At 49.5% G+C, this 12,418-nt stretch overlaps 1 protein-coding gene across 1 annotated transcript in view; it reads left to right on the top strand.

Annotated features, from left to right (window-relative positions):
• SMOC1 (SPARC related modular calcium binding 1) overlaps positions 1-12,418 on the top strand; it is a 150,871-nt gene that overhangs the window by 97,460 nt on the left and 40,993 nt on the right. The window contains exons 5-6 of the mRNA XM_077767214.1: positions 333-432; positions 2,550-2,597. Of these exons, the coding sequence (XP_077623340.1) occupies positions 333-432; positions 2,550-2,597 (148 nt within the window). The remainder of the gene's footprint in view (positions 1-332; positions 433-2,549; positions 2,598-12,418) is intronic.

The raw sequence follows: 12,418 nt of genomic DNA, 5'->3' as shown, positions 1-12,418 counted from the left end.
GCGAGTGGGGAATGCGCGGGTCTTGGTGAGAACCATCACAGGGAAAACAAAGTAGATATATCTAGGTATGATATAGGATATTCAGCATTCTAAGTCATAAGAAAGAAATAGGTAGGTTGCCTTGGTTGTGCCTGGGAGTTACACAGAAGACACATAATCCACGTTGTTGGCCAACTGACCCACCTGCAATAGACAATGGGGACAGAGGCTGGGTGAGAGGAGGAAGGAGGTCCTCTGCCATGGTGGCAATGCCTTAGAAGGGGTGAGGGATGACTGTTGATATGGTAACCCAAGACTTACAGTTCTCTTCCCCTCCCCACTTCCCTAAACAGGTGCAGTGCCATACTTACACGGGGTACTGCTGGTGTGTCACCCCAGACGGGAAGCCCATCAGTGGCTCTTCTGTGCAGAATAAAACTCCTATATGTTCAGGTACCGTAGGGAGGGATGGGAAGAAAGACAAGAGTTGGAGAGAGACCCCTTAGCTGGTCTCCTGAATCTCGTGGGGGAATCTTTGAAAAATGGTTGAAAGACGGGTGGTAGTTATGAGCCCTCTTCCAGGCCAAGGAGGATTCCACTCTAACACGCTGCTCTGTGGTCAGCTGGATGATGGGGTCAGCGTATGCCCACATGTATGTATTTCTTTATTTTGAGTTTAGGTTTCTGGTTCAATGCTCTCTTCCTAAGCATCGGCTGTGACCCCCTAGAGAATGGCATATAAATTTTTTAGCTTGGGTGCTCTGCTTGCTAACAGCCTCGGGAGCACTTTACTGAGACCGATTTCAAGACTGTATGTTCAGCATCGGGGACTGAATGACCAACTAGTGATGTCTGTCATGGGCACACAAGAGGAGAGTGGTGGTGTGATGCCATATATTTGCCCCCCCTCCCCCCGATGTAATGTAGACTAATGGAAAACTTTCGTGACAGTGGCCCTCAATTCTGGCTGTCATCGGCAGTGCCTGGGGGATTAAAAAGAGCCCAGGTGTTGAGGCTCCTCCTTGTATAGTCTGATCCAGTAGGTCTGGAATGAGACCTGGAGTCCACATGTTCGCGAAGTTTCTCAGGTGGTTTTGATGACTAGACAAGCTAGGGAATCATTGCTTCATAGTGACCCATTACATGAGCCCATAGCATAATTAAGTCCTTTCTATTTCCAACTCTATAAGCATAGGGAAATTCTGCTCTTAGATCAGCCTCTCAGGATTGTGCATTTTGGATTTATGCAAGCTCCAGACTTTCCACTTCCATTCAGATCGTAGGGGACTTGGGAGTCACTTCCTTAATTCACTGTGTGGCTCAGTCCTCATTCAAAAAAGCCTGTCCAGCCACCAGCCACTTCATATTTCTTCATATCTGTGTGTATAAGGTTTTGTTTATTTACTTATTTTTAACTCTTAAGTGCAAGCAAAATATAAAACATTATTCTGAAGCCTTTGGGAAATTCCAAGGGTTAGCAGTCCTGCCATCCTGCCATTTTTCTTTTTTTCATAAAACATACTCATTTTTCTACCGGCCCTGCTATATAAAGGGAATGGTAAGAAAGGGCAGTGAGTATCTACATTAGGAAACCAAGATTTGCAGGCCAAAATGGAAAGTTTACTTTATTTGTGGTTTACATGGAAACTGGAAACCTTAATTGGGCTTGGTGTGGGGCGGGGCAGGAATGAGCCCTCCTTGCAAATGACCTGGAAAGTTTCACTTAAAGCAAACAAATGCACTAGAAACAAGCCACGCAGGAGAATATAATTGAATTCTCACAACTAGCATATGGAGAAGGGGTACGCTATGGAGTGAGAAAATAGGGATTCTTTGTTTCTCTTGATGGTGGGACCTCTGCACACACCCCTCTGTGGGTGAGCTGGCCCTGCCCTGCACGTGGTGGCCTTCGTGGGGAGGACAGGTGCCACGGGGTCAAGACCGCGAGATGGGCGTGCATGGCATCCTAGCCTATGCCGGGCAAAGCGTTCGGCCAAACACACACACCACCCCCTCCTTAAGAAACAGGCCACGTCTAGAAAATTGTTTCCATGCCTCAGACTATTTTGGCCCATTCAGTACAATTGGGCCAACAATTTTCTACTTAATGCAGATGGAAAATCGCCGATTTCCTGCCCTAACCGGCAAGGGATGTGAATCATTGCCTTTGCAGTAAGAGGGGTTTCTTTGGCCCTACTGAGTGGCTATGGCTCAGAGCACGGAGGCGGTGGGAAGTGGGGGAGATGGGGAGTGGAGGTGAGGGGCAGTTATTGGAATGTTCACCAGGGAGTTATGTCGATGTGGGGTTTTGTAAAAAGTCTGGTCGAGGCTATTGCCTGGAAATCATGGTTCATCTCACCAGGACTGTGCTGTCAGTGACATTGATGTTAAACAAACCCCACTTGACATGTATGTATGTACTAGCTTTGTATATAATGTCCCTAGACATGTATACAATGGTATGTATATACATAACCATACGCTCATAACATCAGGCTTTGCCAGCTCTTTGAAAGAAACCAACCACAATGCGTTCTGAATGTCTATGTTTTTGTTTCCCTTTACCCAAGGTTCAGTCACCGACAAGCCCTTGAGCCAGGGTAACTCAGGAAGGAAAGGTGAGTCGAGCTTTATGCTCTATCCAAATGTTTGCTTCTAAAGCCAGTCCAAGGAGAGTTCTAGACAAGATGGAAGGATCCTGGGTGTAAGCTAACTGTCCCCCACAGGAAACCTCCATTCTTACTCTGGGTTTCCTCCTAGAAGCACCGGAGGTAAGTAAGGTTTGTACCGTGGTGGGGACCGAGCTTGCAGACGTTCTGAGGGATGGGAGTGAGTACCGTGTACAGAGCTGGCAGGGACCCAAGAATCTTGGTTCCTGGGCAGTTCAGGCCATGAGCTACCAGGTAGCCAGCACTAGGCCAAAAAGGACTAGGCATGAAGGTAGGCATGTCCGCGTCTGCCCCGACCCTCTTACTTTGGAACCCCGGTTGAACCTTCTTTCCCTTCCCTGATTCTCCTTGATAATTGTCCTAGCACATTCAGATTTTCTTCGCTAGGACTAGCCTGGCTCCTCGGGCCAACCACCTGTGCAGCTTTGTCTCAGAATTCCTAATCACCCCGTCTTTAAACTTGTGTTTTGTTAAGTCCAGAGGGACAGTGAAGCCTGCATGCATGTGTCTGTGTCGCCCTGTTGGCGTATAGTTTTTGTGATGGATGCGGTGGGGCTTCCACAGTGCATGAAAAACATTACTCCCTCTTTACCTAGAACAACGTTAAATAGAGAAATGTGAAAGCACCATGACAAGTCAAGAGAGAGGCTGTGGAATGGAGGGTAAAACTTTATAATTTAGTGCCTTTAAAGGCATTATTTTCCTGCCTTTTGGACAAAGGGCCTTGCATATTCATTTTGCACTGGGCCCTACAAATTATGTGGCTAACCTCAATTAAGGCATTTGTCTGAGTGCTGTTTAGCGGAGCAACCAACATGAGGAATAGGTCCCTGGGATATGCCGACCATAATTTCCAGCGTGGAGGACACTAAGCTCCACCACCGCTTCCCTTCAGGACAATACACACACACACACACACACACACACACATGCACGCATGCACGCATGCATGCACGCACACACACAGCTGGTAGCTGCCTGCAGAACAAGTATCAATTTCACTGCATGTGCAGGCATTCTAGAACCCCCATGTCAGGCTCTTGGGTAAAGCCCAGACATGGGATGATTGCATCTGAATCTGGGCCTTGGGAATTTCCTGTTTGTAAATGCCCACATGGAGAGTTGGGCCTATAGAGGATCAGCGACATGTGCCTGGGCTCGTCCTGCACGGGCGGTCATGGGGGGACTGAGGTGAGACCCTGGCCCCTGCCCCAAATGCTTATTCCATGGGGCTGGGAAGAGGAGGCTCAGTCTCCCTACCCGCATGCAGGCAATGAGAGTCTGGAGAGCCTGCGGCCCCCTGGTGCAGGTGTTCCAGGAAGTCATGGAAGTGGAGCATAGTGATACCACCAGGCGACCTGCATAATGGGCCTTCCCGCAAGCAGGAACGAGCAAAGCCAGTGAAAAGAAGGGAGCAAATGCCTTTCTAGGTCTTTCCCAGAACAGGGAGAGGTAGCCATGTGTGTTGGTGGTTCCCCTCTGGGTGGGAAAGTGGGAGAAAGGCATGACTATTTCTTCCTGCAAAGACCTGACCTCATCACCCCTGTGAATGGCGTGTGCCCTTCTACAACTGATTGGAGTTGGAAAGGAGAGCTGCCTTCAGTTTTGCGTGTGGCAACTGAAGGCTTCAGGAGTGCCACGTTTGTCCCAGGGCGTGGGGTAGTGGTGGTAGCAAAAACACTTGGCGGTCATGCAAAACTGGCCACCCACATTTTCCCCACCAGAGGGAACTGAGGGCATGAGGCTGAAGGAAGCCCCCGCACCGAGAAAGGCCAACGATGGGATTTTAGTTCTTAATCCGCATAGAGAAGCCCCTCCCGGGTTGATGTGGCTTTGCACCCTGTGGACAGCAAAAGAAACAGACCTGTGGTCATTGTGGCCTCCTGGTGACCCAGCTAGAAGACGGCAGGGGAGCTTGATTCTCCCACGGATGGTGCAAGGAATGGGGTGTAGAGTCTGAAGCCTCATCTCCGAGATAAGCTGCCCCGTTTCCAGCAGTCTGCTCCCCTACTCCAGACGGGTTCCTGCCTCCCAGATGGTTCTACGGAGGCTTCCTCTGTGGTGCAGAAGCCCGGTGGGGGGGTGCTAAGATCCCTCACCTCTGGAGACTTGACTTTTGCCCATAGCCTCCTCTTCCTTCTACGCGGGAAGGACCTGCGTAGGTGCTAATCCTCTCCTCTTTGTCTGCCGTGGGCAATGCAGGGAAAAGCAGGCTCAGGCCACCTGTAGGAAAGGCCACCTGAAGCCACACCTGTCCAGGAAGCTGGGGTTTGAAGGGGGACAGGGTGCGAGAGGGCATTTGTAATATCCTGTGTCGGCCGCTGAGGTCCCTCTCTCGGCTGCCACTTAAGAATGGAATGTGCTCCGGAGGGCAGCAGGTGGGAAGACACAAAGGCCCCTTGTCTGAGCTGGTGCCCACACGTGGGGTCTCCTGGACGGCATCTCCCGGGAGCTGGAGAGCTCCCAGCCCCGAGGCCTGCTGCAAAGATGTGCGGCCTGGGCCCTTGTGCAGAGTGAGGGGTACAAGCCAGGCCCCGGGTCTGGGCGTGAGGTGGTGGGGGTGGCCGGGGGTGGCAGGGGGTGTGGCGGGGGGGGGGGGGGGGGGGNNGTGCAGGCCCAGCTTTTCCTCTCCCCGCCCTCTCGCCTTTTGGAGCCCCGCTCTGCCAACAGGGCTCGGAGGGATCGGTTCCCTCTGCCTGGAAGGAATGAAAAGGTGTATTGTGCAAAGACGGAGGGTCTGGTTGCCAGCCAGGAATTAGTCCTGTGGAGGAAGGAGGAGAAGGCCGAGCAGAGGAGGCTGGGGGAGGAGGGCTCGAAGAGATAGCAGGAGGCAGGGAGGAGGGGGAGAGGCCGGGCGGTAGCGGGTCACAGGCGGCTGGCCCAGACAGGAGGCCTGGGTTGCGGCTCCTGGGTCCACAGGTGTGGGGCCCGAGGGGAGAAGTGGGGGAAGGAGGGAGGGAGGCGCTGTTATCTTACCCAGATGCACGTGCTCTGGGAGGGGAGGAGGGTCAGAACTTCAGACTATTTACTTAATCCCTTGGAATGTCCTTTCCTCGCTCTGTTCTTTAGGCCCCTTGTGTTTAACGGACCCCTTTATGGGCACATGTGTGGTAATTAACACGTGCAGCGTAGGTCCCGGGCCATGTGTTTGAGTTTCAAATATCCATTGATCTGGGGCACTCCCATCCTGGCTCCCCTCCCCTTCTTCTCCTTTGGTCCTTGCCCTTGAAGAGAGATGTGGTGGGGGGGGATGTTGGGGGGGGGCACACGTGCCTCCACATATGTTTTATCAATGCTTCAGAGGACTATCAGAAGAGAGGAAGAGGGCTGCCCTTGAGCTCTGACAATCTGCTGCTAAAACAGTTGGAGGCTGCAGAAGCTGGGGTAGAGACGAATTTTTGGTTTCATCTGAAGCAGGTCGGAGGACAGCTGGGAAGGGGCTGGGAGGCAAAATGTGTTTAGAGATCACAAATTTACCCGGAGCGGATTTTCCCGGCCAACCAAGGCTTGTGGGTTTTCTCCGAGGTGCCTCTTTCTGGAGTCTTGATGCTAATGAAAGTGAACAATTTGGGGAGCTTCCAGGATTGCCCAATACAAAGTCAGGGACTGGTCCTGGGCGCTGTTGCTTGTGAGGTGCGGGAGGGAAGTTCTCAGCCTCCAGGGGATGCGGGCAGGAGAGCGTTTGTACAAGTCTTTCTGCCTGGTCTCCGGGAGCCTTCTGGGCACCCAGGACCGTGGGGATCCTGGGCTGGTGCTTCTATACACAGCAAGTGAAAGTCGAGGACCATCCGGAGTTTTTTGCAGTTTGGGCATTTCCTACTTGTAAGAGGTCTGGGATTTAGCTGTTTAAGGAAAGTGAGAGAAAAATGAAAGCATTAGCAGACCCTGGTTACATTTTCTGCAGACTTGTGTACTTGTCAGGCCAGTGTTGGAGAGGGGCAGAACTCCTCAAACCCAACCCGCCTTTAAGCTGTGGAGACCGTTTATCTCCCACGAGCTGCTCCATACTATGTGCACTCAGTGAGTCACAGTCGTTTGTCCAGGGTCCCTCTCTGCATCTCAGCTTTTAGAATCTTTCACAGAGCCTGGTCTACAGGTTGGTGGCGGCTCAGAGGGCTCGGCGGACCTGTCGCTCCGGTGATGGATTAAGCAGCGCACTCCTTCAGGGCCGAGGGATATGCTCAGGCAGGGGTGAGGGATGGCAGGCATCCCAGACAAAGGGGACTGTGTGGCCCGCAGCTTCAGCCCTTCTGTGGGCAGTGCACCTGAAGGAGGTTCACCTCGCTGCCCCCAGCCTCGCTGACGTGTGCGAGGCTGGCTGGCTCAGGCCACTCTACATGCGGGGCATCACTCCTGCTCAAATGACTTTACCTTCCTCCCAGCTACCTCTCTTTTCTCTCCCCCCAGCACGGAAGGAGAGGCTGGGTCCGTCCATGACCTGTTAGCATTGGCATCAGATGGCAAAAGTCTGCTTCCCTGCCGTCTGGGGCTGGATTTGAATGGAGACAGGCGGCTCAGGACCTCTGGGGGTTGGCCTCTGCTCACGTCGGATTTCCCCGGGGAGAAGCATTCCCTCTGCCTCGGTGCCTGCTGAAACAGAACTGTGCCTCGGCAGTGCCAGGCCCGCAAGAGGCAGTGTTTTGCTCTCTGCACGTGTGTCGCTGCTGTTTGCTGGTGCCCCGAGCCACCCTGACCCAGCCTGGCACATCTGTGTGCCGGCTCTGTGGGGTTCAGTTGCAGAGGGGTGTGCCCAAGTGTGTTTGACCACCCGTGCGTGTGCTGCATCGCCTTCCTTCCCTAGGCCCCGGCTCGGCTCGTGGTGCTCAATCCCGGCTCTCCACCCCAGTCCCTATGCTGGGGTCTCTGAAAGCAAGTTAAGCGTGGCGGATACCAAAGAGTTTGAATTTTTGCCATATCCCCATTTCCAGGACTGGAGAGGAAATGGGGTTTAGGGATCTGGAAAAGCCTCCTTGTCCGAGATCCTTATGAGTCCCTGGTGTTTTTAGGAACCTTTGGTGTATATACTTGGTTTCTTATTCTTTTATTCAACAAACGTTTATTGAGAGCTTCCTAAGTGCCTGGCTTGTTGCAGTCACTGAAGACCCAGTGATAAGTAACATGATAAGCGTCCTGGCCTTGCCTCACATTCTAATGGTTTTTAGCCTCTTCTTACAGAGGTTATCTTCCGATGGAGGTAAAGCCTCCCAGGGAGCACAGACGTCCAGATGCTGGGAAGCTGTCACCTGGGCAGGGGCACAAAGCAGGTGGCTCCATCACACAGCCCTGGTTGGTGGTTCCCATGGCCAGAGCCTCGGAGGAAAGACCGTTGGTGGAGGCTGCCTGGGATGAGCATGGCCCACTGGCAAGTTCTGGATCCCTCGGCCTGGTGCCTTTGTGGGGCCCCCAAAGTGCAGTGAAGGCTCAGAGATTGTCAGGCCTTCGAGAATACACTGTCCCTTGACAGAGTGAGTTCAGGTTCCGGTGTGGCCCAGCAACCTAGAGGGAGGCAGGGATTTCAGTGTGTGGGTGCAAAGGCCTCAGGCCCACGTCTGAACCACTTATCACCAGCTCTGAGCGCCATGGAGCTGCCATGGGAGAGGCCATCCTCAGGTCCTCTTAGACCAATTTTGTGCCAGCTGAAAGAAAACTGAGGCTCAAGTGTGGCTTATTGTAAAGTTTATATGGAAAGGCAACGGAGCTAGAAAAGCTAAGACAATTTGAAAATGAAAACGTAAATGGGAGGTATTACTCTATCTGATTGTTTTAAACAAAGAGATCTTTAATGTTATTTATTTTTGAGAGAGAGAGAGAGAGAGAAAGGGGGGGGAGGCAGAGAGAAAGGGAGACAGAATCCAGAGCAGGCTTCAGGCTCTGAGCTGTCAGCACAGACCCCGATGCAGGGCTTGAACTTATGAACGGTGAGATCATGACTTGAGCCGAAGTCGGATGCTTAACTGACTGAGCCAGCCAGGCACCCCTAAACAAAGAGATCTTTAATGCTTTACTCCCCCCATATCCCTTTATGAATTTGCAATTCATACTTCTCAGTGTTCTTCTGAACAAATGCTCTGACCTCTCCCCTTTTAAATATGTTTCATTTCCTGTTTTAAAAGTGACTTCTTTTTTTTTTGAGCACTTTTAGGTGCACAGCAAAATTAAGAGGAAAGTACACAGATTTCCCATACAGCCCCTGCCCCGATACAGGCACAGCCTCCCCCATTATCAACATCTGCACCAGAGTGGCACATTTGTTACAATTAGTGAATCTTCACTGACACATCATTATCACCCAAAGTCCATAGTTTACATTAGGGGTCACGCTTGGCATTTTACTTTCTATGGGAGTGGACAAATGTATAATGGCACGTATCCACCGTTATAGTATGAGACAGAGTTGCTTCACACTTCTAAAAGTCCTCTGTGCTCTGCCTGTACTCATCCCCCACCCCCCATCCCTGGCAACTCCTGATCTTTTTATGGCTCCATAATTTTGCCTTTTCCAGAATGTCATGAAGTTGAAATCCTAGCACTCATGGTTGAGACTTATAATGCTATGGTAATCAGGACAGTGTGGCAGTGGCCAAGGGATAGACCCATAGACCGATGGAACAGAGCAAAGAACCCAGAGGTAGGCCTATACTTTTATGGCGATCCGACATGACAAAGGGGTAGATATAGTTCCGAGCTGGATGGCACTGTAGTGACTGGACATCAAACCTCACAACTGACACAAAAAAATAACTCGAAATGGATCTTGGACTGAAATATAAAATGTAAAATCTCTTAAAACTTTTAGAAGAAACTATAGCTAGGTGAACATAGAGCTTTTGAATCTTAGAACAACTAACACATGATCCAGAAAATTGAGAAATTGGACCTAATCGAAATTAAAAACTTGCTCTGAAAGATCTTGTTAGGAAAACAAAAAAAAAAGGACAGACTGGGAGGAAATACTTACAAATCACGTATCTGACATAGGACTTCTATCTAGGACATGTAGAGAACGCTCAGAAAAACTCAACAAAATACACGAGTAGACATTTCACCAGAGCACCGATGCAGGGGGCAAATAAACACACAAAAAAATGCTCCACATCATTAACTATAAAGAGATGCAAATTAAGATGATGATAGAATACCACTATACACCTGTTAGAAGAGCTAAAATAAAAAATAGTGACAGTACCAAATGCTGGTAAGGCTGTGGAGAGACTGGATCTTTCATGCATTGTTAGTAAGAATGTAAAATGACATAGCCACTCTGGAAAATACTTGGGAAGTTTCTTTAAAAAGTAAACAACTAAACATCCACTTACTGCATAATCTAACAATGGTACTCCTGAGCATTTATTCCAGAGAAATGAGAACTTGTGTGTAATCAAAGACCTATACATGAGCCACCATGACAGCTTTATCTGTAGTAACTAAAGAGGGAAACAATGCAAACATCCTTTAGTGGGTGAAACCCACCGTGGTGCCTGCACACCGTGGAATACGACTCAGTAAGAGGAGGGAATAAACTGTTGATATGCACAACTGTGGCTTGGATGGATCTCAAGAGCATTATGCGAAGTGAGAGAAACTGATTTCCAAAGGTCATACACTGCACAATTCCATTTATAGAACATTCTAGAAAGGACAAATTACAGAGACAGACAAAGGATTAGTGGGTNGGGGGGGGGGGGGGGGGGGGGAAGAGTGATTATAAAGGGATAGTAAAAAGAGATCTTGGTGGTGATGAAATAGTTTTGTACTTTATTGATGGTGGTTACGTGAATCTGCACATGGACAAAATTGCATAGAATTATTACTCCCCCCCACATACACAAATGAGTAAAACTGGTGGAATGTGAATATGGTCTATGGATTTCACCAATATCAATGTCCTGATTCTGATATTCTACAATAATGAGGTTACCTGTATAATTATAGGTTATCTATATATTTATATTAACTATAAATATGTTACCACTGGGGGAAACTGAGTGAAGGGTACTGTATTATTTTTGCAATTTCTTGGGAACCTAGAGTCATTTCAAAATAAAGAGCTAAAAAAATTAGCACAGTTCTCTTTGTGCACCCCGCTCTGAACTGACTCTGCTGCTGGTGGCTCCTCCTCCCCCCTCCACGCCCCCCTCCCTCCTTTTTCTCCTCTTCCTCCTCCATGTCTGGTCTATCTTTTCCACAAGCATCATGTTTTTACTCTTATTCATGGGAATGTGGAGCTTGAGGACATAGGGAATTGTTGGCAAAAAGACCGCTTTAAGCTTGTTTTTACTTCTTTTGGGAGGGAATATGCAGGTGGGTAGATGGAATGTAAGACATTGATCTCTTGCTCTGGAAAGGACCTGAAGTGCCCAGATGACCTGTGTTCTCAGAGGTCAGGATTAGGAAAGCCCACAGCACATTTCTGAGCCTTGTGATCCTGGAACATGCATCTTAGGAAATGTTGAGATTGACTAAAATTCCATCCTCCTCCTGGTCTGCTTTGGGCCAGCACCTTAAGGGGACTTTTGCAGACAGGCACTGTTTTCTCCCTGTGATGCCCAGAATACATCATTTCAACTTCTACACGAGGTCCCTGAGTCACACGCTGAGGGGGTTGGTGGCTCTCGAGTAAATGTGGTCGGTCCCTTCAAAAGCACAAACCTTCCAGTACTTCCACAGGCTGAAGTTTATCTCTATGTCTTTGGAAAAGATGACCAACGGCAGCCTAAAAGAATTCAAGAGGAGGGTGACCCGTGATGGACATGGTTTGGGCAGAGCCCAAGATTCCAAGGAGACTTGGGATCACTGAGAGACCCTCCGAATCTCAGGAGGGGGGTGGTGCTTTCTTTTTTCTTCATTCCCCAAGGCTCCCCAGTCCCAGAGACCCCAAGAGATGCCATTAATACAGATTCCTCCTCTGGCCCCTTTGACACATTTGCTTTTGAAGGACCTGGAAGAGAAAGCTCTTTGTATGTGGTCAGAATAAACGCATTGTACACCCAAACAATTAACTCCTCAATGGACTTGCCAGCGCCTTGAAAGGCACGGCCCTACTTCCCTGGACCTCTTGGGCTCTATTCAATCCCTTAAGCACACCAATGTTTTGGAGTTTTTGTTTTGTTTTGTTTGTTATTCTGAAAAGTCTTTTCGCTGAGAATAGTCAGAGCGGATCAACATTGTCCTCAGCCTGCATTTATCTCCACTTGCCAGCGAGTGTCAATCAGGAATCAAAAAGCCAAACAGAGGAGGCTTTGAACGGTGTCATTGGGGGTCGAAGTGACTTCCAGCTGTCTGTGCGTGGGCCAGGCCTTCTCGCAGGGCAAGGAATTGTTCTGTCACACAAACTCTCTGGGGCCGCACCTCAAGGCTGAAGCATGGCTGGGAGTTGGAGAAATTGCCAGGGCTCTGGGGCCGGGCATTTCCACTGATGCTCACCGCTTCTGGGGCTCCAGCAAATCACTTTCTACCCCTGAGACTCCATCTCTTTTTTATCTGCCTGGTGGCTTCCTCCGTGCTGGCCAGTGGGGAGAACAGACGAGGAAAGCCACCTGCCAGAAACTTGAGTGGTGCTGCTATTGCTGATCTTGAGGTCATCCTTGAGACATTCTGTCAGGTTCCCCTCATTCGTTCATTTTTTCATGTAAGCTTGCCTTGTTTTCTTGACTGTTTTATTTTTTTCATGTTTCCAAACTTACTTTTTTTTTTTTGCTTGGAAGAAAAGTGATCATCTTTGAGTTGGCTTTTTTTTTTTTTTTTTTTTTTTTTTTTGTTTCCCCCCCTCC

This window comes from Crocuta crocuta, unplaced genomic scaffold (genome assembly GCF_008692635.1).
Source record: "Crocuta crocuta isolate KB4526 unplaced genomic scaffold, BGI_CrCroc_1.0 scaffold55, whole genome shotgun sequence".
Classification (NCBI taxonomy): Eukaryota; Metazoa; Chordata; class Mammalia; order Carnivora; family Hyaenidae; genus Crocuta; species Crocuta crocuta.
This window is presented reverse-complemented; position numbering and strand designations above follow the sequence as displayed.